This window comes from Doryrhamphus excisus, chromosome 2 (genome assembly GCF_030265055.1).
Source record: "Doryrhamphus excisus isolate RoL2022-K1 chromosome 2, RoL_Dexc_1.0, whole genome shotgun sequence".
NCBI classification, from domain to species: Eukaryota; Metazoa; Chordata; class Actinopteri; order Syngnathiformes; family Syngnathidae; genus Doryrhamphus; species Doryrhamphus excisus.
Window position 1 is genome coordinate 2259404 of NC_080467.1, and position 27499 is coordinate 2286902.

At 42.8% G+C, this 27499-nt stretch overlaps 1 protein-coding gene across 2 annotated transcripts; it reads right to left on the reverse strand.

Annotated features, from left to right (window-relative positions):
- Positions 1–1283: 1283 nt before the first annotated feature.
- On the reverse strand, positions 1284–6069 carry LOC131108029 (cytochrome P450 1B1). Of its 2 annotated transcripts, XM_058058668.1 has the most exons (3): positions 5578–6066; positions 4503–5507; positions 1284–3120 (listed from the first exon to the last, which is right to left on the reverse strand). In XM_058058668.1, exons 2-3 carry the CDS (start codon positions 5495–5497, stop codon positions 2523–2525), a joined length of 1593 nt encoding a protein of 530 aa, XP_057914651.1. In that variant the 5' UTR covers positions 5498–5507; positions 5578–6066; the 3' UTR covers positions 1284–2522. The 2 variants fall into 2 exon arrangements, with proteins under 2 accessions (XP_057914651.1, XP_057914663.1); XM_058058680.1 differs by having other exon boundaries at positions 4503–6069.
- Positions 6070–27499: the final 21430 nt, after the last annotated feature.

Below are 27499 nucleotides of genomic sequence, written 5' to 3' on the forward strand. Positions count from 1 at the left end.
GCTTTTCCCATTCACTTTACTGTTCTACAGGCGCCATATTCATCCTTGGTGCTCTGGTATATCAGTTTCATTCTGGCAACCCACGCATTTCTTTTGTCTGGTGTGAGCTGGAGCCTACCCCATAGGACTTTGGTCACACTGACAGACGCATTTCAGCCATTTCTTTCATCATATAGATATTTGTTGTTCGTACTCTATGTGGACGTTAGTAATGCTGCTCTTTCTACCGCCCATGTCCAAAAGAATTCTCTTATTCTCTTATCCATATTTCACCGTCTTTGTCACTATCTCTCCTCTGGACATGTTCCAACCATCTCGGTCTGGCCCAAAGGACTTTATCTCCAAGGCCTCTAACATGTAAACCCCCTCTGATGTACTCCTTCCTGATCCTATCCATCCCGGTCACTCCCAATGAGAACCTCAGCATCCTCATCTCTGCTACCTCAAGTTCTGCTTCCTGTCTTTTCCTCAGTGGCACTGTCTCTAGACCAGGGGTGGGCAAACTACGGCCCGGGGGCCACATCCGGCCCGCCAAGTGTTTGAATACGGCCCGCCCGTTCTTTCCAAAGTATTTCATTTAAAGTCAACATACAAGCTGGCATCATGGCTTGAGCTGACATTTTCATGGTTTTTACATGGTTTTATTAATTTCGTTATTTGATGCGGCCTGTTGTTTACAAAGTGCTCTGAAAAAAGGGACACAGGCACATAATAATAATAATAATAATAATAACAAATAATAATAATAATATAAAATAATAATAACAAATAAAATAAAATAATACTAAATGTATTCTTATTATTATAAATTTATAACGCACTTTACATCAAATAAATAATCTTAAAGTGCACTTATAGCAGATTGCATAACACTTTTACAGATATAATAATTATAGTTATTTGATGTTATTTGATGTGGTCTGTTATTTACAAAGTGCTCCTGAAAAAAGGGACACAGGCATATAATAATAATAATACAAATAATAATAATAACAAATAATAATAAATGTATTATTATAAATTTATGACGTACTTTACATCAAATAAATGATCTCAAAGTGCCCATAAAGCAGATTGCATAACACTTTTACAGATACAATAATTCCAGCTGGACTGTTACGTGTAAAATATCGAGTCTGCCCCCCCCCCGTCAATTTTGTTAAATGAATGCGGCCCGCCAGTCAAAAAGTTTGCCCACCCCTGCTCTAGACCAAACAACATGGCTGGTCTCACCACCACGTCGCCAACAATGGTTAAAAAAAGAACAGAACTGGAGTCCATTTTTGAACATTTTATTTACATTTTCCAGGTTCCAGGGTTTTTTTGTACATTTTTCTCTCTCCCATTTTTGCATTTTCAAGCTCCACTCATTAAGATCTAATAGTACAAAGTGAAGTGTTAATTCTTAGAAATTTATGATCAGTCTGTACTCTCAGGACATTGACTCCTCCCAACTGGACTATTATGCTTGTTTTGGAAGATTGTTTTATTCCTCATTTAACAGGCTTCATCAATTCATGTTAAAAATATTCAATAGAATGTTAAAAATATTACAACACATCAACATAAAGATATATTTTCCTAGGAATGATAACCCCTTGGGTATGAAAATGTACATCACCAAAAGCCGTGGACCAGATGTCCATGTCGACTACCGTGGACACGTTTTAGTCAGAAGAAGAACGCTGTGGACATGACGAGCTGCTTCGACATCAGCAAGCTTCCAGGAAGGAATAGCAAACGTTCATACAGCAGCTCACAAGCTAATATTTTATAGAGTACAAATAACGTTACTACGTATTTGTAGTATTTGGCTTTACGGAGGCCAATATTATAATAAGTACTCCATGAGCGTATACGCCAGACGGACAGGAGCCTGCATGAGAAGGTCTAGACCAGGGGTCGGCAACCTTTATTATCAAAAGAGCCATTTTACCCACACGCTTACTAAAGGAAAACAGATAGGAGCCGCAAAACATCATTTAAAAACAATATCTTATAAACTTTTGAAAGTTTGAATCAGTTTTAACGCCAAATTTTTACACCAAATTGTTGCTTCTCGTCACATGTGAGCTCTTTGAGCTCATCCAATCACGAGTCAGAACTCATTCACTTCAATTCATTCAGGGTCTCACAGAAAGTCAGATTTAAAAAAAAAAACTCATTAAAAAATGCATATATTTTCCCATTAGGGTATTTTAAAAAAATACTTGAGCGTTGTGAAGGGAGCCACAACAAAGTGGCTGAAGAGCCACATGCGGCTCTGGAGCCAGGGGTTGCTGACCCCTGGTCTAGACCCTCCTGGGACCTCCTGATCGAGACGCCCCACATGACCACATCAGGACCTCCAATGCCACCTCCATGTAGTCCTTCACTTAGATGAATGCAGGCCTTCCCTGCCAAGTCCAGAGCCAACGAGATGAACATCGACTGTCGATTAGTCATCGGTAATCATTGTTATTCTACATGTGGCGTATATTTCACATCATAAATATTTAGTTCTCGTGTCTTTTTATTGCTCTTCATTTCGTTGAAGAGTCCGTGTCCTCAGCGAAACCCCGACTGGCCGCATCTTCAAGCAGCCTCATGTGATCCCGCAGCGAGACGGCGATGGAGTAGGCGTTGGGTTTGAGGGTCAGCCCGTAGGTGTAGGCCAGGCCGGGCGGCCCGGTCGGGTCGCTGCTGATGTTGCACTGGTGGGCCAGCAGGGCGGTGAAGAGGAACAGGTGGAACTTGGACAGCTCCTCTCCGATGCAGCGCCGCTTGCCCATGGAGAAGATGAGCACCAGGTTGCACCGGTCCTTGTTCAAATCCCCGCTGGGGTGCAAGAAACGCTGGGGGTCGAAGGTCTCCGGATTGGTCCAGACGCCGGGGCTGTGATTGGAGGACCACTGGTTTACGAAGACCACCGTGTTCTTTGGTATGGTATATCCGTGGATGGAGGTGTCCGTGGTGGTGGAGTGAGGAATGGTGAGCGGCACGAAGCTGGTGAAGCGCATCACCTCGTAGATGAAGGCCATGACGTACGGCAGCTGAGGCTGGTCATCGATGGACGGCAGGCGGCTGCGGTCCACCACCTTGTCCACTTCTTCCTGGAGACGCAGCTGCAGCTCGGGGTACCTGGGGTCCGCACGGTGAGAACCGCATGTTAGAGAACTAGCTTGGTGCCATCAACAAAAGTGAATCATACACTATTCAAATGTATTCATTTTTCATGTTTCACTCAGTCGTTCGTGTAACACAATAGCCCCCCCCACATCCCACCCCCCCCCCCCCCCCGCCCACCCCCAGACACGTGGAACATTCTACAAGTCGCTAGCATCGTTGGAATCCTCTGGAGGCCGTGGGAACGACATAAGTAAGTTCGCTAACGTATTCATTTGTTTTTTACCATCAAGTATTGGGACACATGGGGGGGGGGGTAAGATTTCAAGAATAAAGTCGTAAATTGACAAAAAAAAAAAGTAATATTATCTGTTTGGAAAATAGTACATAGCTCTTGAGAAACTTTATTGATAACGTGGCAGCAAAACAGAGCAGTTGAGCATTTAGCATTTCAAACAATACTAAATAAAACTAAGCCCCCCCCCCCTTTTTTTTCTCATAAATGTATGACTTTATTTTCAAAATATTATTTAAATTCTCCATTGTCTCTTTTTTCATGTAATTGTATTTGTTTTAGTGTCTACGTGGTAAAATGGCTACATTTCCTGTTGCTAATTCTGCGCTAAAAACTCCCTTTTGTCATCTTTGCTAACGAAAGTCATTAAATAAAGTTAGTTCAATACATTTGGTTGAATTATGAGTTTATGCAGTAAAAAAGTTTATTTTGAGTTACAAGGAAAATCGGTTCAATGGCCCTTAGTGGTTAGTATAACTTAACAATATACAAATGATGATATTGTTGGAATACACATTATGAATTATGAATGACTAAAATCTCCAAATGTTTTATGTTCATGAAATATTTGACGTGTTTTTGCATGATTATGAAATATAATATCATAAACAACGTGGCAATGATTTGATTTTCCGCTCCTACACTCCTATTTGTGAGGATTATTTTCCTATGGCATTCTGCATTCCATATGGCGGAGAGCACGGGTTCGATTCCCAGTCCGGGGTGCATATCCAAAAGTGTTTTGACTCGCTGTGGCAACCCCCCCGACATGGAAAAGCCATGAAGATCCCAGTCTGATACTGGTCACAATGTCGCCTTAAAGAATGTATTGGTGCCCCCCCCCCCCCCCCCCCCCCCCCCCCCCAAAAAAGGCACGGTGGTTGCTATGATATGCGGCAATGCTTCCATTTCTATTATTTCTCCGGAATATTTCCAAAGTTCAGGAATGACATCCTGGCATCACATGAAAGCATCCAAACACTCCGTCTTGACATTGCTATGATATGCTGTGATATAGCATCCATAGTGCCAAAGCCTCGTTAGCAAGCGTTCATATTTTAGTTAATTTCCCGTAAAGGAGACGAGGCCAAAGCGGACTTACTTGACCAGGATGAGGATGATCCATTGCAGGGACGTTGACAGCGTATCCTGACTTGCACCAAAGATGTCGGCCACAGTGGCCGAGACAAGGTCCTTCTCCGACCCGAGACCACTTTGATGGCTCAGCTTGTCCAAGGCCACAATGAGAGCGTCGGTCATGTCCCTGATGGAGCCGGACCGCATGCTTTTCCGGTGTTCCATCACCTTGTCCAGGATGAAGGCGGAGAACTCCCGGTTGAGGGCTTTAAAGTCTTCAAACATGGTTTTGATGGGGTTGGGGAAGAACTGGAGCCAGGGCATCACGTCCACGATGCTCCCGGCGCCCACCGTCTCGGTGAACTGGTTGTTCCTGCCCACCACCTGCAGGAACTCCTCATCCTCGTAGCGGTACCTCTTCCCGAAGCAGACGGCGCTCATGATGTTGGCGGTGGACACCACCAGGTAGGTCATGGGCCGGAAGTAGCGCCGCTCCCGGGTTTTGTCCAGAAAAAGCTGCAGAAGTTCTTTGAACTCGCAGAGGATGTGCTGCTCGAATGAGGTCTTGGTCGTCTGGTTCCCCGTGGAGAACATCCTGACCGTGGAGTGGGCCACCCTGCGGTGCGTCTTCCACCAGTCCGACGCGGTGGTGAAGGCGAAGCCGGCGCCGTTGGAGATGTACCGGAAGGAGGCGAAGTCGGGCCTCCCCGCGAACTCCGAGCCCTGCTTGACCAGCGCCTGCTTGATGGCGTCCCCGTTCAGAACCACCACGGTCCGAGAGCCCAGCTGGATCTGGAACACGTCGCCGTATTTCTCCGTCAAGCGCATGAAGTACAAGTGCGGCGCGCCGCCCAGTTGCGCCGCGTTGCCGACGACGGGCCAGGCGAACGGGCCCGGAACGCGCAAGCCCGGACGCTTCCGGAGCCAGCGGGCAACTTGGACGGACAGCAGGACGGTGACGCACGACACCAACAGGGTCGTCAGAGCCTCGCCGCCGCTCGCTTCCGACCTCGGAGCCATCTTGGGGATTCTGAAAGGACGACATCGGAGTCAAACGCGCATACCTGAGACCGCATCACCTGTGACGTGCTTTCCGATACCTGCCCACGGTCGCGAATGTCAAGAGATGTCTCGCCAAAAGGCCGATTTGGTCAGCGGACTGTTGCTCTCTCCGCGTTCATGTGCGCGCTTTTACGCACGCCTCGCTGTGCCAAGGCTGCAACATCCCAGGCCGACGGCGTCTGTGCGCCGCTTTGATACTCCTTTTTCTTTTTTTAGGTGTTGTTCCAGAGGGTGGCACCCCACCCTGCGGATATCCCCTCCCCCGAAACAGCGCAGCCACCCTGCCTCCGGCAATTGCCGCAACGGGCGGCATTGCGCACCGCTGTGCGTCGAAAAGCTGCACGCAAAAGGTAGTTGGCGCATGCGTTCGTTTTTATATTTCAACTATAATGACATTTACGTAACTGGCATCATTATTGGCGGTGGCTTTGGCGATGGAGTTATGGATATTGCAATATCGATAATATCTAATATTTGTTATTCATTCAACTTCTAATAACAACAGCCTGCCTAATTTTACATTTCTGTTGCAGTCAATTGACATGTTTTAAGTATTTGCTGATGTACAATGATGTATTATAATAATATCATATCTTCTTTGCTGGATTCGTGCACAAAAATGAGTTATAAATATAAGTTATTGTCCGGAATTGGATTGACATGTAAATAATTCTCCAAATAAGTCAACATTCACATTAGAATTACAAAGAGTTTGTACAGTTTTCACCATATATATATATATATATACATATATATATATATACATATATATATATATACATATATATATATGTATATATATATACATATATATATATATATACAGTACATACACATATACTGTATATCTTGAATCAATCACCACTGCTGGCCTCGTGAGGGGTTTGGGGATCCGCTTCAGCACCTCGGACAGCAACTTCCCTCACGGTGAGCCCCCCTTTTTCTATAATGACGCCTCGATAATAATAATAATAATAATAATTATTATTATTATTATAGTATTGGAAGGATTTATTAGCAATATTACATGTCACTTCCGCCAGCTTGTATATAAACACAATACTTCTGTCAGGTTCTTATTTCTGTATTTATGTGTATTTATTTAGATATCTTTATTTAGATCCATGGAATTTAGTGTTATATTTATTTTGTATTATATTTGTATTTTCTGTATGTATTGTGTATTATAATTTTGTATTATTTAATTATGTGTATTTATTTATGATTTAATGTGCCTCCATTATTTCTATGACAGGTAAAAATCTTACATATTCTCTATTGGGAAAACGACCAAATACATTGAAACAAAAACTGTCAGTCATTTTTGGAACAGGAGATAAGCTCTGGCTGACCTTTATGGGCCTGTTTGAAATGAATCATAACCATAACCATAACCAAGTCCATAACCATCCTCTTAGTCCTAATATGTTAGCCCATAGGAAGACTAATGAAATCAATGTAACACAGCATACATCAAATGATGTGGACATACTGATAAAGCATTGTAAAAAAAATATGATATTTTTTTGTGTTTTAAAGAAGATTATCTATTGATATTATTTTCTTACAGGAAATGTTAAATATATTGAAGAGGTCCAAAAAGAAGAAGGACTAGTGACCATAAAGCGACTTCACTTACCGAGTGTCCACTTTCCTTCCCTGGTGATCCATCCAAGGTAAGATGATGGTTTGATGGTCCAGGAGGGTGGAGACCAGAACTGGACCCCGCCTCCTTCACTTGCACCGGTTTATAAACCAGATGACCAGAATTCATTCCAGCATGTATATCTAATATTTCATTATTGTAGGAACACATTCAATATACTGTTTATGTATAGATACATTAGATACATTATTATTGTCAATCTTCTCATTATTATTATTATTCATCTTCTGTATTGTTATTCCACCTCATGCTCTCCCTTTTCTACACCCCTTCAAAGCAATCCATCCCAAACTCCTTCAGGCACGTTGACTTTTCATAATATTAAATATAATTTAATAACAGAATATAAAATAATAATATTTGCTGTCATATTTCCTGTGACAATTTCTCCATTCAAAATTGATGGCCAATTTATTTTGTTGTTATTCCCCCTGCTGGTGAAAATCCGTATTACATTTAAATCCACATCCTGTTTATTCTACTGGATGTCAAGAAGGGTCACGAGGTTGTGTTGTTGTTTCCAAACCTGATGGTTGCTGGTTCGATTCTCCATCCACTGTTGCCAACTCCTCGGTAAGAAAAGTAGCTAGAAGATAATTTGCATATTCATCGGCCATGATGTTGCAACAGTACGACAAAAGTATAACCTCGTAGGAGAGCTTCATTATTTAATTAAAAATTTATTTAAATTAATTGATTAAAAATAGCTTAATTACGTTTAGGATTATAAATAAACTTGATTCTTGGTTTGTTCATTCAAAATCGGTCATCACGTCATCAAAATATAATCCATCAATTTTTTATATCGCTCATCCTCATGAGGGTTGTGGGGGTGCTGGAGCCTATCCCAGCTGCCTTGAGACATTAATGACAGCTGGGATAGGCTCCAGCACCCCCGCGACCCTTGTGAGGAAAAGTGGTAGAAAATGAATGAATGAATGAATGAATGAATATATTATTTCTACCTCAGCTTCCACATATTTGATTGGCTGACACCCGGTTATACTTGTTATTTCATCACCTGTACTCACCTGTACTCACATGTACTCACCTGTACTCAAAGGTGCACTTACATTGTGAGGTTTCTGGGTTGACCATGCAGCTTCATTTCTCACCCTCCATATTTTTCCATATTATTCCATATTATTCCATATTATGCGTTGGAGTGCAGGAAGTACTCACCTGTACTCACCTGTACTATCTTGTACTCACCTGTACTCACCTGCATGCATGTCTTGTATGTTAACAAACAAGATAGAAAGTGTGTGATGTCAGGAAGTAAAGATGGTGAACATTTCACACGTCACTGACTTCTTTGGTTTAGGTTGAAATACCAAAATACCACAAGCTGGTCCATAAAGCCTCCAAAGATCTTCATCCTATTTGGCTTCCTTCTGACTTGCAGGTAATTGTGAAGATGAATTTATGATGTTTCAGTAAGAAATATGATGGTCTATTGTCACAGAGATCAGGTGGAATTCAAGTCTGCTGCGTCTGCTTTGTCTTCAACTTGTACCGTGACCCATGACCCCCCCCCCCAAACCTTCCATGGTTTGGTGTTTGTTGCTTAACCCACTCGTAGGCGCTGCAAGGTGACGACACAGCCACTTTGCACGCCCCCCCTCCCCGCTTGATTGACACTTCAATTGCTCCTCGCGTGTGAGGGATAATGGAGGTCAGGGAGGAGTTGACAGGAAGGTGTGGAGTACAGGTGATCATTTGCACCGCCAGCAAACGTGTACTAGCATTGGCAGCTTTCTGGGTTGACCACGTACTCGCATGTACTCACCTGTACTCACATGTACTCACATGTACTCACATGTACTCACCTGTACTCACATGTACTCACCTGTATTCACATGTACTCACCTGTACTCACATGTACTCACCTGTACTCACATGTACTCACCTATACTCACATGTACTCACCTGTACTCACCTGTACTCAAAGGTGCACTTGCATTGTGAGGTTTCTGGGTTGACCACGTACTCACATGTACTCACCTGTACTCACATGTACTCACCTGTACTCACATGTACTCACATGTACTCACCTGTAGTCACATGTACTCACCTGTATTCACATGTACTCACATGTACTCACATGTACTCAAAGGTGCACTAGCATTGGCAGGTTTCTGGGTTGACCACGTACTCACCTGTACTCACCTGTACTCACCTGTACTCACATGTACTCACCTGTATTCACATGTACTCACCTGTACTCACATGTACTCACATGTACTCACCTATACTCACATGTACTCACCTGTACTCACCTGTACTCAAAGGTGCACTTGCATTGTGAGGTTTCTGGGTTGACCACGTACTCACATGTACTCACCTGTACTCACCTGTACTCACATGTACTCACCTGTACTCACATGTACTCACATGTACTCACATGTACTCACTTGTACTCACCTGTACTCACCTGTACTCACCTGTACTCACCTGTACTCACATGTACTCACCTGTACTCACCTGTATTCACCTGTACTCAAAGGTGCACTTACATTGTGAGGTTTCTGGGTTGACCCTCCATATTATTACATAATATTCCATATTATTCCATATTATTCCATAATATTCCATATTTTTCCATATTATTCCATATTATACGTTGGAGCACAGGAAGTGGTGAAACTAACCCATCCCACCCACATGCCCCCCCAGCTCACCTGGCTTACCTCGCTCCCCACATCAGGGCTGAGAAGGTGTGGGGGGAAGGGGGGGGGGGGGTCGACCGGGCTCCCGTTGGAAGGATTTGAGTAACACGCATGTTGTCACGCATGTGCTTCATCATCAAGATGTCAACCTGACAACTTGACTAGACGCTGCCCCCCCCCCCCACCCCCACCGGGGGCAACGTAGGAGATGTCAGCATGAGGAAGATGATGATCGGATATTTCAGCCTTTGTTTTGACATGTGAATTTAATATCATATATTATATTACTATCAATTCTATATGATGCAAATAATATATACATTATTTCATTTGATTTATTTCTTGGTCTGATTTGACAGGCTTTTTTTTTTACAGTGCATGAGATTTCTCACTTTTTTCTCACAAGTGAAAAAGTGGTGTGAACCCCCCCCCCTCCCCCCATTCAGCCAACAAATAATAATCAAATAAATATTCATCAATGACAACACAACTCAACACAAAATGCAGTTTTTAAATGAAACTTTTTATGATTACGTGTGAAGAAGTGATTAGGGCCCCTAAAACCTAATAACTACTTGGGCCAAACTTAGCGGCAACAACTGCAATCAAGCGTTTGTGGTAACTTGCAATGAGTCTCTTCCAGCGCTGTGGAGGACGTTTGGTCCTCGTCTTTGCAGAATTGTTGTCCTTGGGCCACATTGGAGGCTTTTCCAGCATGAAGCCTTTTGAAGGTCATGCCAGCATCTCAGTAGGATTGAGGTCAGGACTTGGACTAGACCACTCCATAGTCTTTGTTTGGTTTTTGGTGGACTTGCTGGTGTGTTGTCCTGCTGCTCAACCCACTTGAGATCATGGATGAATGATCTGACATTCTCCTTCAGGATTTTTTGGTAGACAGTAGAATTCATGGTTTTATTTATCATAGCAGAAAAACATCTCCAGACCATCACACTACCACCACCATGTTTTACTGTTGCTATAATGTTCTTTTTCTTAAATGCTGCTTTACTTTTACACCAGATGGAATGGGACACACACCTCCCAAAAAGTCTTAGGGATCATCAAGATGTTTTCTAGCTAAATTGAGACGGGCCTTAATGGTTTTTGTTAAGCAGTTCAGTTTTTCGTCTTGACGTTTTCACACAGGACTCGTAGGTTTGGATGTTTTTTCCTACCTTAATAATAAAAAGTTTCATTTGAAAATTCAGTGGTGTTGTTATTGACTAATATTTATTATTGATGATCTGAAACATTCAAGTGTGACAAACGTGCAAAAAATCAGGAAGTGGCAAACCATTTTTACACCACTGAAATTTGCAAGAACTGAGGCGATCATAACATTGTAAAATTCCGGATGTTCTAAATATTCCATATTCCATATGTCTGTTCCAACATATGGAACAGTTTTCATTGAAGTAACCACTCTGATGAGTTGTTGGACTTGGTTAGCTTAGCAAACCGTCGTCATCTGATTTGGCGAGCGGTCAGAGAGGTTGACCTTCAGGGCGAGCTCTTCACTTTGGTCCGACCGCGGACACCTCATTACGACCCCCGGACCCCCCAAATGTCAAACCACCACTTTTTCATTCTTTCCACAGCCTGCCATCTAAATTCTAGGAACGGGTGCTAATGAGAATCCCGATGACGAGCCCTCATTCAGGCTCTTGGGGCTTTTTTGTTGTTTTTGTCTGGGCCAAGAGCCGCTGAGGCCGTTGCCAAAGCGGAACCAGCCGCCCGTGAAGGCGTCTCCCCTCCGCTCTCACACTAAGAGGGCATTTCCCCCCTTGGATTCCCAATAGAAGTGCAGGCCGTCTTGCCGGAGGAATCCCTTTTCACTCCCGTTGAACTCTTGCTACTCCTTTGGAAAGAATGGCCGGCTTATTACGAGTCCGGTCGCATGACTGCGCATTTCCGACCTCTGCCAACTGACACGGCTTTGCTTCAACCGTCTCTGCTAACTGCCGCCCGTTGATGCTTTTAACGGCCTAATTGAAGGGACTGACGGGAAGTCCGGGAAAAAAAATAGCAGAGAATAGCTTTTAATGAAGGCTGGCGTGTTTGGTGGTGGTGGGTTCCTGCGTCAGAGGACTTCATTGTGGACTTCCAGGACGTCAACATGAATGTTGATGGTGACTTTTATCAGGACTTTGGAAAATGAACATCGTTTCTGTCTCGTATCGACTTGATATCTGACGGACATTGAACTACTCAAAATGTGTATTTGACAATTTCAGGCAAATTTATTTCTTTTTTGTTTCCCCAACAAAGACGACCCATTTAAGGACTCAACAGGACTCAAAGTAACACGAGAGACTTTGAAGTACACTTAGCAAATATCTGTACATTGGCACTAAGCACATTACATAACTCATAACTAAACTAATAAATAATAAGAGGGTTCTGTTGTGAGTTTGCATGCTAGCTTCATTGCCCCCCCAAATTGTCCATAGGTATGGACAATTGGGTGGACATGGGTGGACCCCGCCTCTCGCCCCAAGACAGCTGGGATAGGCTCCAGCACCCATCGCTACAGTTCTATGAGACTTCCCTGATGACATCATTGGAGGTTTTACTGACAAATACCCGTATAGTAGTATAATACTAGTACTAATACAGCAAAGTATGAGTGATGCTTCCTGACGGGTCCAAACGTGTGTACAGTATGGCGTTCCAGTCCTTTTGTCAGGCTGGTGTATTCATGGGTGGAAGAACCCAAACAAATCCAGCATCTATCCTCTCAACTGTGACTTATTTTCCAGTCATGTGAAAACAACGGGAGTATAAAATGCTCAGCCACAACACTGGGATCATCCCGTCTGGCTGCACCGGGAACCCAATGCCCGGTACCTTATTTCCTTATTCGCTTTTATACGCCTCAGAAAGATCCCAAGGATCCCAAGGATCCCAAGGATCCCAAGGATCCCAAGGATCCCAAGGATCCCAAGGATCCCAAGGATCCCAAGGATCCCAAGGATCCCAAGGAAAGGATGCTTATTGATTGGCTTCTCAAGCAGCGTTGGTGTCATCGGGATTCTGTCTCCAACCTCATCTTCCTTGGCTTGTCTGACGGGAATCTTCTATGGAATATTCATTTGGAAATGACAACTCCATGACTTCAGGTGGATTGAACACGTTCATGTTACGCCTTCTGGCCGGGGACCCTCTTTGCCACTGTTGGGGGAGGGCGGAAGAACAAGCGGTGGAATGTACGTATTTTTATGATGACTGAGGAAAAAATGTATTTTTATATTCCGTTCTTGTCATAACGTCCACTTAAGGTGCCGTCGCTCAGACAGGATCGTTGGAGCTGAGGTGGTAGGGCGGTCATCTGCCAACCTGAATGTTGGTGCTTCCATCAGCTGTCCTCCTGTGACCTTGGCGAAGTATCCTTCAACATGCTAAACGTCCTCGTTTTATGCTAATGGGGATGCTTTCGTTTTATTTCGAGATGCACACAATTGAACACAATGGAATACATCATAGTACAATTAGCGCTTTAGCATGTCCAAAAGGATAGCATAGCATAGCATAGCATAGCATAGCATAGCATGTGGACACACGTGACTTAAATGCACAAATCTGATTTGTTTTGAATTGAGTGTTTAGCTTCTACGTCGGAATTGAGGGTATAATTTATAAACTATTTATAAACTATAAAAAGGGGGTTTATTTTAGGCTTTATTCGGTTAGCATCCGTTTTGGTTAAAGGCAGCTCTTCTCTGACAAGTGAATGATGCTAACCAAGGTTCCACTATCTAAACTAAATATTTATGCAGCCTTGACGGGTAAATAATGGCGAATTTGTAAACGCTGACTTTGTATTTGTTCAGCTTCTACCAACCTTCTTTGGATGGAGACGTCTTGATCTTGACCCCCTCAGGGTTGAAGGCTCCTAACGAACTTCATGGTCATGTTGCCACAACACCGTGTGAACGCTTTTACACAGCGTGCGTGTAGTCGATAATGGCGACGCTGGGGGTCGTGGCACCATCGGACAATCCGTGTGAAAAGCGGCGAAAATATCCCGGCGACATGGGAGAATGAGCAGCGGGAGCGTTGTTGCGCAACAATGGCCGCTTTTCACACTTCCTCAGCTTGTGTATGTTTTCCCCGGCATATGCCGACCCAGAGGTTGGACGGGAAACATCATGTGATCATCGCTTATCATGTTCCCGCTCATTGGAAGTCCACGCCGCTAGAATTCATTGCCGCTAAGACAAATACTGCAGTCAAATAAAGTAGTACTAGTTAAAGTAATCAATGCTAATGGACCAATGACGGAATCAGAGTCACTTTTAGCCGACACGTTTAGCCGAGTCATCAGTCCACGTTTCTCCAAGCCGCATCTACATGATCCACGCCGCTTATGTTGTCATTGGGGTACAACCTGCTAGCGTATTTGAACTTGTGTTCATCCTGCTGCAACTTTTGAGGACGGATGGTCCGTCAAAGGCAGCACGGTGCGTTCAAGGATCGGCAGGAAAAGTGTGAAATGTCAGTGCTTGACAAAAAAAACATGATCACTGAAGCATTGAAGATATAAACGTGTAAAAATTCAGAACAGTGGTAGTTCATGTCGTCTGTACATTTTTACAGTATTGTCGCATATTTATTAATTATTACCAACTTTTTATGGAAAAAAGCCAGTTGGAGAAAAAAAAACTAATGACTATACTACTATTACTTATTATACAAAAAATTCTAATTTGTGGGGCTCCGAATATCCACTTTATTGAACTTTTTGACAATTTTTCCAATTTTCAGATACTAAATGTAAGCTTATTTATTTGATGAAAGCTATAATCATCAAAATGATGAAGAATTGACTTTCAGTTGAACTTTTTAAAGACATATTTGTTACATAATTGTTTGATTTTAATTTGTATTTTCATGGAAAATCATCTTAATTTGTGTAGTATTGCAAATGTGTGTTTAACTTTAAACAGAAGACTTATTGGTCATTCTCGTGAAATAAAAAATTAACATTGTTATTGTTATTTTTTAACATATCTGCATATTAGAATAAAGTACCACATTTTGCTTTATCTTACAACAGTAGGACATTGTTTATTAAAATCATGATTGTGGGGTTCACATAGAAAATGCTATGATTGATTGACTTTTTTAAATATATATAAACATGTGTCTCACTGTTTCTTTGTTTTTTCTGTGCATAAACACATAAACACTCATGGAAAAGCAATAATGTGACTATTTATTATAATTATTGTGATTTATTTATTGTAAATGTACCATTTTAGTGTTGCTGGGCTGACCAGGATGTGATGTCATGGTGACATTTGTTTCCTGTAACACAGAGCTAGTAGATGGATCCCGTTTTCTTTCCTTGTGCAAGACTCAACACTATGTTCTCCTAAAATGACCACAAGAGTTAAACACTTCACTTCCCACCAACACTTGATGTAAAACAATAGTTCTCCAAAGTTGCTGGATTACAAAAAGTAGATCAGGTGGAAATTTGGATTGTGACACAGAATTATGGAAACTTTCATTATTGTCTAAAGTCTGACCAAAAAACTGATAAATAATTAGTAGTACTCAATACAGATACTCAATACATACAGATATATATGATACAAATACAGATATGAGCTCATTTGTATGAACTTTCCTCTAATTCATTTTAGTTCCACTTTATGCGGACTAGACCGTTTACATCAGGGGTGGGCAAACTACGGCCCAGGGGCCACATGCGGCCCACCAAACGTTTGAATCCGGCCCGCCAGTTGCTTTTAAGTATTTCAACTATTAACATACTAGCTGGCAACATGACTTTCAAGTCGGATGTCTTATTCAGTAAAAAAATAAAAAATAAATCGTAGTTTGATGTGGTCTGATGTTTAAAGTGCTCCTGAAAAAAAGGAAACAAGAACATATGGCTGATAGTATGACAATTAAAATTAGACAAATAATTCAAGGCGTAAAATTATTAAAATTACTAAAAATTATAAAACATTATTAAAAATGATTAAAAAATATTTAAAAATTATTTAAAAAATCATTACAAATTATTACAAATTATTACAAATTATTACAAATTATTACAAATTATTACAAATTATTACAAATTATTTAAAAAATATTAAAAATCATTAAAATTATTAAAATTATAAGCGTAAAATCATGTGTGTTAAATATATGTTCTGGCCCCCCGCACAATTTTGTTAACTCAATGCGGCCCATGAGTCAAAAAGTTTGCCCACCCCTGGTTTACATCAACAAGGCGTAACGTTTGGCATCCAAATGCTGTCAAATCTTTCCAGGAGTAAAAACCTTCCAGGACTTGAACCATCACCCCGGTCGCTCCCAGCGGTGCCATCAGGTGCCTTTCTGTCGCCTAGCCGATATCGGCGATCTGGTCCGGCGGTCCGCATGTTTAAGCCGAGCCTCCGCTAAGCGCGTTGACAGGTCTAATTGAAGTGAAGTGTACGAAGACGGCCATTCTTAGCCCGTGTTTGTGTGCGCTCAAAGGCACAAAGGCAGACATGCTCTAATAACCCAGACTGAATTTTAATTACAGCCTGGTGTCCCTCCCCGGTCCCGGGATCGACGGCCTGACCTCAAACTGCCGGCTCTTCCGACAATGAGAGCCTGTTTGGGAGTTGCGATGATCCAAGCTAGTCCGTGCTAGCACGCCTTTGTGTTGCTTCCGCGCGCTACGCTTGCCAACATGCCGTACGATTGTTTGATTCCGTGTGTGTTGTCATGGCTGCGGTGCTCCGCTGGAGAGGTGAGAGTTGACCTGTCACTCTGGATTAGTTTGGTCTCAGCGGGGCTTTGAGAAGTGCTGACAGCCTCGTATGGCGTTCACAAGCTGGAAGAACATATGCTGCATTTCCGCATGCGGACCGACTGGGATGTTGGCCTACAGGACGTCCCGACAGACGACTGGTCTGTTGATTGACACCTTGGCCGTTCTTGGGTCATCTCTGTCTTGTACCTTCAGGTGTCCGGTCAAGAGCTACATCATCTTATACGCCACCGCAGGAAGTACGCTGTCAAAATCGTATTTTATTTATGTCTGAAATGGCTTATTTTATATGATTATGTCTAGTATATTGGGTAAATATTGGGTAATATCAGTGTAAACGTGACCTTCAGGTGTCCGGTCGAGAGCTACATCATCTTATACGCCACCGCAGGAAGTACGCTGTCAAAATCGTATTTTATTTATGTCTGAAATGGCTTATTTTATTTGATTATGTCTAGTACAGGGGTGGGCAAACTTTTTGACTTGCGAGCCGCATTGATATGACAAAATTTCCGGGGGGGGGGGGGGGGGGGGGCAGACTATATATTTTACACGTAACAGTCCACCTGGTATTATTGTATCTGTAAAATTGTCATGCAATCTGCTATTATTATTTTATTTTATATTTATATTTAAATATTTTAAAAATAATAAAATAGTATAATAATTACAATAAAATTTAAATAATAATTATTGTATTATTATTATGTAAAATATGCAAATATAACAATAATATTATATATAATTAATATAATAATTAGCATGAATATAATAATTATAATAATCATAATAGTTATAATAATAATTATAATAATCTAATAATCTAATAATAATAATAATTATTATTATTATTATTATGTGCTTGTGTCTCTTTTTTCAGGAGCACTTTGTAAACAACAGACCATGTCAAAAAACGAAATTGATACAACCATCAAAAGGTTGGCTCAGGCCATGATGCCAGGTTGTATGTTGAGTTTAAATGAAATACTTTGGAAAGATTGGGCGGGCCGTATTCAAACACTTGGCGGGCCGGATGTGGCCCCCGGGCTGTAGTTTGCCCACCCCTGGTCTAGTATATTGGGTAATATCAGTGTAAACGTGACCTTCAGGTGTCCGGTCAAGGGCTACATCATCTTATACGCCAGAAAAATAATATCAGCAAAGCAGGAAGTGAACAAATGTAACAGTTAGTGATTGTAAAAGTACCAGATGGAGGGGTAGGATTTAATAAGCTTTGCTTCTTCCTACTCCTTTTGGACATGTGGAACTGGGAACTGATTATGGGATGCATTCAATTGGAATCTGATGCATGTTCAAATGAAATGAAACTATTACCGTTAGCATTGTACCTTCTGGTCAAGCTAGCACTTAGCGATGAAAATGAACATTTCAACACAAACTCTTTCTTACCACGCACACTCTGGATTATAGTCCCCAAACTAAAAATGTAACGATAACTTTCACAAAAATAAAAAGTATTTCAATATTTATGCATACTGCATAAAATGTATGAATGGTCTTCGTGGTGGAGAATGGTCTTGGTGGCGGAGAATGGTCTTCGTGGCGGAGAATGGTCTTGGTGGCGGAGAATGGTCTTCGTGGTGGAGAATGGTCTTGGTGGCGGAGAATGGTCTTAGTGGTGGAGAATGGTCTTGGTGGCGGAGAATGGTCTTCGTGGCGGAGAATGGTCTTGGTGGCGGAGAATGGTCTTCGTGGCGGAGAATGGTCTTGGTGGCGGAGAATGGTCTTCGTGGCGGAGAATGGTCTTCGTGGCGGAGAATGGTCTTCGTGGCGGAGAATGGTCTTGGTGGCGGAGAATGGTCTTCGTGGTGGAGAATGGTCTTCGTGGTGGAGAATGGTCTTCGTGGTGGAGAATGGTCTTCGTGGTGGAGAATGGTCTTCGTGGTGGAGAATGGTCTTCGTGGTGGAGAATGGTCTTCGTGGCGGAGAATGGTCTTGGTGGCGGAGAATGGTTTTTGTGGCGGAGAATGGTCTTGGTGGCGGAGAATGGTCTTGGTGGTGGAGAATGGTCTTGGTGGCCGAGAATGGTCTTCGTGGCAGAGAATGGTCTTGGTGGCGGAGAATGGTCTTGGTGGCGGAGAATGGTCTTGGTGGCGGAGTATGGTCTTGGTGGGGATACTACCACATACTAGCACATACTACCACATACTAGCACATACTACCACATACTACCACATACTACCACATACTACCACATACTACCACATACTACCACATACTACCACATACTAGCACATACTACCACATACTACCACATACTAGCACATACTACCACATACTACCACATACTACCACATACATACTAGCACATACTAGCACATACTAGCACATACTACCACATACTAGCACATACTAGCACATACATACTAGCACATACTAGCACATACTAGCACATACTACCACATACATACTAGCACATACTAGCACATACTACCACATACTAGCACATACTAGCACATACATACTAGCACATACTAGCACATACTAGCACATACTACCACATACATACTAGCACATACTAGCACATACTAGCACATACTAGCACATACTAGCACATACATACTAGCACATACTAGCACATACTAGCACATACTACCACATACATACTAGCACATACTAGCACATACTACCACATACTACCACATACATACTACCACATACTAGCACATACGGCCATCCAGTAAGGCGTGTGACCTGCTGTGATGTCCCAGCCTCGTGTCCCATCCAGGAGTGTCATCATCCTCTGGTGTATCTAGTCTTGGTTCTTGAGGGTTGAGGGAGAACTGAATGGATGCATGCATGAACCTTCACACTGAGGACAGTTTATGAATGGCAAAAATCATTTCCATTCATAAAAATGAGCGTTCCTCCTGCCATGCATGACCGTCTGTAGTTCCGGATCTTCATTCCTTGTAGTTTACATTCCTGGGAGTCGTGGTAATGGTGCTGGAAGACACCAAACTGGACGGACCAGGCCGCGGCGGCAGACACGCGATGCTCTGGCGTCTCCTTGCAGACGCATGCTTGCACACGAGCACACCTGCTTTCTAGCAATTAGCACACGCCGTCCGCTCTCAAGATGGCGGATGATTTATGAAAGCAAGGCCTGCAGTCAGCGCAGCGGCACGTCTGGTGGGAAGGTGAGCTGTCGTTGCGCCACATTCATTGCAAGCGGCGGCTTTGCTGCATAACTGTGTTGCATGTGTCTTCTCACGACAAGGTTGTGCAAGGGAGGGGGGGGGTGGAGGGGGGTGGCGTTTCAGGGCATTGGAATATCTGTGAAGGATCTCTTCAAGGCTATTAGGACCTGTTGAATCAGATACAGGTTGATCTTGGGTGGAGATCCACAGTTGGCTCACTACGCCGAGGTTTCACTGACGGACCGAAAAAAACTTTGTATGGATGAACAATATCCACTGACTGCAGTATTGCCCATAAAAGTGAATATATGAGCCAAAAAGCATAATAATGATACAGTGGAACATTAGTTAGTGTCATTAACCCCCCTCAAAAACAAGATCCTGGAACACATACAGTATGTGTTTATTCCTCCACAGGAGATATGTCAAGGTACGCATGGTCTTGGTGGCGGAGAATGGTCTTGGTGGCGGACAATGGTCTTAGTGGTGGAGAATGGTCTTCGTGGCGGAGAATGGTCTTAGTGGTGGAGAATGGTCTTAGTGGTGGAGAATGGTCTTAGTGGTGGAGAATGGTCTTAGTGGTGGAGAATGGTCTTCGTGGCGGAGAATGGTCTTAGTGGTGGAGAATGGTCTTAGTGGTGGAGAATGGTCTTGGTGGCGGACAATGGTCTTAGTGGTGGAGAATGGTCTTAGTGGTGGAGAATGGTCTTAGTGGTGGAGAATGGTCTTGGTGGCGGAGAATGGTCTTGGTGGCGGAGAATGGTCTTCGTGGTGGAGAATGGTCTTGGTGGCGGACAATGGTCTTAGTGGTGGAGAATGGTCTTAGTGGTGGACAATGGTCTTAGTGGTGGAGAATGGTCTTAGTGGTGGAGAATGGTCTTGGTGCCGGAGAATGGTCTTGGTGGCGGAGAATGGTCTTCGTGGTGGAGAATGGTCTTCGTGGTGGAGAATGGTCTTGGTGGTGGAGAATGGTCTTGGTGGCGGAGAATCCACAGTTGGCTCACTACGCCGAGGTTTCACTGACGGACCGAAAAAAACTTTGTATGGATGAACAATATCCACTGACTGCAGTATTGCCCATAAAACTGAGCATATGAGCCAAAAAGCATAATAATGATACAGTGGAACATTAGTTAGTGTCATTAACCCCCCTCAAAAAACAAGATCCTGGAACACATACAGTATGTGTTTATTCCACCACAGGAGATATGTCAAAGGTACGCATATCGGAAATTGAGAGTTGGACTTATTGGCATATTGGTTTTGGGAAAAAAATCCAATATCGGACATCCCTAGTGTTAACATTTTCGAGACTTGTGGCGTAACTCTTTCTTTCTCTCGGCTTTTTCCTCGTTTTTTTTTTTTTTGATCCGCATACTGATTTTTTTTGGCTTGATCCCTTTCTATTCCTGATGCCCTTCCTGACGGATACCGATGGTGCTTAGCACTTTAGCATTGGAGATTCAACCCCGATGACGTCATAGACGGGCGACTACTACGACTACATTGTCGTGTTTTTGAAAAAATTAACAGCTGATTGCTGTTTTGTGGTTGAATACAGCCTATGATTAGTAAAAAAAAAAAAAAAAAAACATGCATATTTAAGCACATTGTACGTATGATTGGCTTAATCATAAAAATGTCATATACGGCATTCAGAAGATGTATATCTTGTATCTATGTATATCTATATGTAATATCTATATTTAATATCTATATGTAATATCTTGTGTGTGCCTTTAAGAGGCGGGACCTGGGAAGTGACATGTGCGACATCAGCTGCTACAGATGGCGTGAGTTGCGGCCGACAGCAGCTCCTGTGTTAATGTTGACTGCTCGTTAATAAAGCGACAAACGCTGGCAACACAGTAGTACTCTACCCCGGTCACTAGGGGTCAGTAATGTTACATTGATGAGACAATAGCTGCCGCAGGAAGTACGCTGTCAAAATCTTATTTTATTTATGTCTGAAATGGCTTATTTTTTAAGATTATGTTTACTATTTGGGGTAATACCAGTGGAAACATGACTTTTGGAGTGTTTTTCATGTATAAATATTTTGAAAGTTGTAAACAGATTTTCTATATTATATTTCATTTATAAATAAGGAATTGACTTATCATGTTGGGTCTGGAAAAAATGAAGCACAACTATTTGTATTAGCTTGTATTAGCAAGCCGCTAACATGGGCATATGGTGATAAAAATACATTAAGAACACAGTTGGACTGGCAGTGTATTAATAACATGACAAGATGCGTACCATATTGTATGCTAACCGAAGAAAACCAAAGCATACATTTTCAACATGAACAGAAAAATGTAAAATCTCATCTAATTATTTGCATGGTTCATTTTTTTAATAAGCTTAAAAGAATAATTCCATATGATAATTCAAGGCTAATGATGGTGCCAGAGAGGAAAAAAGGATGTAAACAAAGAACGTTTAAAAAGCAAAGTATAGTCATGATGAATCTGCCGATGGCGTGTCTCGTGTGTTTGCTAAATGGAACACTTGAAGACACGTTGAACCTTTGTTTTCTTTTGTTTACCCGTTGCTAAATGACGTCAACGTGGGCCACTTTTCTTCTGGCATATTTACTGTTCAGATGTCACCACAGGTCATCAATCAGGACGCGTCAAATACGCCAGGAAATGTTGTCTTGTGAAGCACATGGAGGTCTCACCAACCAACCAACCAACCAACCAGCCAACCAACCACCCAACCAGCCAACCAACCAACCAACCACCCAACCAGTGCTCCCATTGTGTTGAACTGGTTGATAAAAAAGGTACACAAGCTAGTAAATGTTGTCTTGTGAAGCACATGGAGGTCTCACCAACCAACCACCCAACCAGCCAACCAACCAACCAACCAACCAGCCAACCAACCAACCAGTGCTCCCATTATGTTGAACTGGTTGATAAAAAAGGTACACAAGCCAGGAAATGTTGTCTTGTGAAGCACATGGAGGCCTCACCAGCCAACCAACCAACCAACCAACCAACCAACCAGCCAACCAACCACCCAACCAGCCAACCAACCAACCAACCAACCAACCAGCCAACCAACCAACCAGTGCTCCCATTATGTTGAACTGGTTGATAAAAAGGTACCAGTAAATGTTGTCTTGTAAAGCACATGGAGGTCTCACCAGCCAACCAACCAACCAGCCAACCAACCAGTGCTCCCATTATGTTGAACTGGTTGATAAAAAGGTACACAAGCCAGTAAATGTTGTCTTGTGAAGCACATGGAGGCCTCGCCAACCAACCAACCAACCAACCAACCAACCAACCAGCCAACCAACCAGCCAACCAACCAGCCAACCAACCAACCAACCAACCAACCAACCAGCCAACCAACCAACCAGTGCTCCCATTATGTTGAACTGGTTGATAAAAAGGTACCAGTAAATGTTGTCTTGTAAAGCACATGGAGGTGTCACCAACCAACCAGCCAACCAACCAACCAACCAACCAACCAACCAACCACCCAACCAGTGCTCCCATTGTGTTCAACTGGTTGATAAAAAGGTACACAAGCCAGGAAATGTTGTCTTGTGAAGCACATGGAGGTCTCACCAGCCAACCAACCAACCAACCAACCAGCCAACCAACCACCCAACCAGCCAACCAACCAGCCAACCAACCAACCAACCAGCCAACCAACCAACCAGTGCTCCCATTATGTTGAACTGGTTGATAAAAAGGTACACAAGCCAGTAAATGTTGTCTTATGAAGCACATGGAGGTCTCACCAGCCAACCAACCAACCAGCCAACCAACCACCCAGCCAACCAGCCAGCCAACCAACCAACCACCCAACCAGCCAACCAACCAACCAGCCAACCAACCAACCAGTGCTCCCATTGTGTTCAACTGGTTGATAAAAAGGTACACAAGCCAGGAAATGTTGTCTTGTGAAGCACATAGAGGTCTCACCAACCAACCAACCAACCAACCAGCCAACCAACCACCCAACCAGCCAACCAACCAGCCAACCAACCAACTAACCAACCAACCAGCCAACCAACCAACCAGTGCTCCCATTGTGTTCAACTGGTTGATAAAAAGGTACACAAGCCAGTAAATGTTGTCTTGTGAAGCACATGGAGGCCTCACCAACCAACCACCCAACCAACCAACCAACCACCCAACCAGCCAACCAACCAACCAACCAGCCAACCAACCAACCAACCAGCCAACCAACCAACCAGTGCTCCCATTATGTTCAACTGGTTGATAAAAAGGTACACAAGCCAGTAAATGTTGTCTTGTGAAGCACATGGAGGCCTCGCCAACCAACCAACCAACCACCCAACCAACCAACCAACCAGTGCTCCCATTGTGTTCAACTGGTTGATAAAAAGGTACACAAGCCAGGAAATGTTGTCTTGTGAAGCACATGGAGGTCTCACCAGCCAACCAACCAACCAACCAGCCAACCAACCACCCAACCAGCCAACCAACCAACCAACCAACCAGCCAGCCAACCAACCAACCAACCAACCAGCCAACCAACCAACCAGTGCTCCCATTATGTTGAACTGGTTGATAAAAAGGTACACAAGCCAGTAAATGTTGTCTTGTGAAGCACATGGAGGTCTCACCAGCCAACCAGCCAACCAACCAACCAGCCAACCAGCCAACCAACCAACCAGCCAACCAACCAGCCAACCAGCCAACCAACCAACCAACCAACCAGTGCTCCCATTGTGTTCAACTGGTTGATAAAAAGGTACACAACAATGCCGCTTGTCGGCTACTTTTTATCTCACCATCACAGCTTCCTGACTTTGAATCCGGGGAAAAGGAAGAGGCCGCCATGCCTCCCATATTTTCCTTTAGGATGAATGAGAAAAATGTGCAGGAGCCACAGACTCTTTGGACGTTCTACCATCCAGTACGGACAAATACTACATGCAATTGAAGTAATACCTCACTACTATTTCCTGGCTTCTCTCCATCACAGTTTTTCTAAACATTTTACTTCATGGTTGAATACGTACTACTCATTACGTGAAACAAATACTACATACTTTTGTCCCTAGTTAAGCACTTTTAAGAGTAAAAATACAAATACAAGGCAGTCAGAAGACGTATTGGAAGATGTTGGGATGATAAGCAGTACTCTACAGCGGCCACTAGGTGTCAGTGTCAATAAATTATGCTTTTTGTAGTTGAATATGTGGTCTATTATTAGTACAAAAACAATTGAAGCACATTTTATGTTTTTTTTTTTTTGCCTAAATTCAGCTTCATTCATAAGACACATTCAATGATATGTAGTATTCTACACTGGACACTAGGTGTCAGTGTCAATAATCATAATAATATTATTCAGCATAATAATATTCAGCTTTATTTATAAGACACATTCAATGATATGTAGTATTCTACACTGGACACTAGGTGTCAGTGTCAATAAATCATAATAATATTATTCAGCATAATAATATTCAGCTTTATTCATAAGACACATTCAATGATATGTAGTATTCTACACTGGACACTAGGTGTCAGTGTCAATAAATCATAATAATATTATTCAGCATAATAATATTCAGCTTCATTCATAAGACACATTCAATGATATGTAGTATTCTACACTGGACACTAGGTGTCAGTGTCAATAAATCATAATAATATTATTCAGCATAATAATATTCAGCATTATTCATAAGACACATTCAATGATATGTAGTATTCTACACTGGACACTAGGTGTCAGTGTCAATAAATCATAATAATATTATTCAGCATAATAATATTCAGCATTATTCATAAGACACATTCAATGATATGTAGTATTCTACACTGGACACTAGGTGTCAGTGACGTTACGTTGATGAGACAATCGCCACATGTGAGTCTTACTTATGCCGTCTTAAATCACACGTCTTTACGTCTGCTATATTGGGTAATATGAGGTGACTGTAGGGGTGTTATTTCATGTCAAGAGTGCTCTAATAATGTTAAAACAACATTTAGATATTAGATACAACAATGTTGGCCTGGCCAGGAAGACCCGGGTTCGATTCTCTGCTTGGCATCTCTGGCGTCCAGGGTGTACCTCGTCTCCCAAAGTCAACTGGGGTAGGCTCCAGCATACCTCTGTACGCTACTGGGGATAAGCAGTGTAGAAAACGGATGGATTGACATCAGCCTATTTATTTATTCTCTAACTAAGACAATATTCCATTCATAAATAATAAATCCTACTTAGTGAAATTGACTTGACTGACTATGACAATTAACCACGGTGAACAAATATGGCAGCTTGATCTTTTGACAAGATGTTCTTGCACCCCAAAGCCATCCAACCGGTGTGTTCAGGCTTTCATTCATGAAATGAAAGCTGGCGTTTGAACTCATCCAGCAAGTCAACGTAGACTGAAGCATGACATGAGAAATATCATCCAGGAGCATTAGATTAGATTAGATTATATTAGATTAGATTAGATTAGGCAACAAAAGCCCATCATTATCCAAACACAAACACGGTGTTACGCCTGCAAGACACTTTTGAGTCACCAGACTTTATTCCAGGAATGCAACCGGAGTTTGCGTCACCGTCCGCTTTCAACGCGCCGCATCCATCTTTGGAGAAGCATGACCTCAGTCCCGAGGTACTCGCCTCCTAGTTCCTTAGTCATGGACGTCAATGACCTGAAATCATTTTCAACTCCTACTATTTGTAGCATGTGTAGCATTTGTAGCACTGTGTTTAGCATGGTGTGTAGTACAGCTAATATTTTTACCTTTGCATTTGGAAGTCGACGGCAACAAAACACCATGTACAGTAAAGTCGTCCCTCGTTCAAATTGTGCAGCTTCACTCCATCACGTTTTTTTAAAAATCAATTCCATCCATTTTCTATGCCACTTATCCTCACTGGGGGGCAAATGATTTGTTGTGTGCTTCAAACAGTGGGGAAGAAGGACAAAGTAAGGAGCCAAAAATGTACCACTTCCACACAGAGCAGGAGGAAAACTTTCTTTTCTGACGTACCGTACAATGCTAAGGTCATTAAGCTAGTTCTCATTAGTGTTACATTACTGACATCTAATGACCACAATACTACATATGGCTTGTCTTTCAACATTTAATGACTACTCGTCAACTGTTGGACCACCGAAGCTCCACAAGACCTGGCATCCATATCCGTATAAAACACCACCATCCTCCTCCTTGTCAACACCAGACCTGGCATCCATATCCGTATAAAACACCCACCATCCTCCTCCTCGTCAACACCAGACCTGGCATCCATATCCGTATAAGACACCACCATCCTCCTCCTTGTCAACATCAGACCTGGCATCCATATCTGTATAAGACACCCACCATCCTCCTCCGTGTCAACATCAGACCTGGCATCCATATCCGTATAAGACACCACCATCCTCCTCCTTGTCAACATCAGACCTGGCATCCATATCCGTATAAGACACCCACCATCCTCCTCTGTGTCAACATCTGACCTGGCATCCATATCCGTATAAGACACCACCATCCTCCTCCGTGTCAACATCTGACCTGGCATCCATATCCGTATAAGACACCCACCATCTTCCTCCTTGTCAACATCTGACCTGGCATCCATATCCGTATAAGACACCCACCATCCTCCTCCGTGTCAACATCAGACCTGGCATCCATATCCGTATAAGACACCACCATCCTCCTC

Bases quoted from the DNA above. Each gene is read 5' to 3' on its own strand.
- LOC131108029 (XM_058058680.1), bottom strand. From the start codon at position 5,497: ATGGCTCCGAGGTCGGAAGCGAGCGGCGGCGAGGCTCTGACGACCCTG. The intron at 3,121-4,502 runs GTAAGTCCGCTT...TGCGGACCCCAG, and splicing joins ATCATCCTCATCCTGGTCAA to GTACCCCGAGCTGCAGCTGC.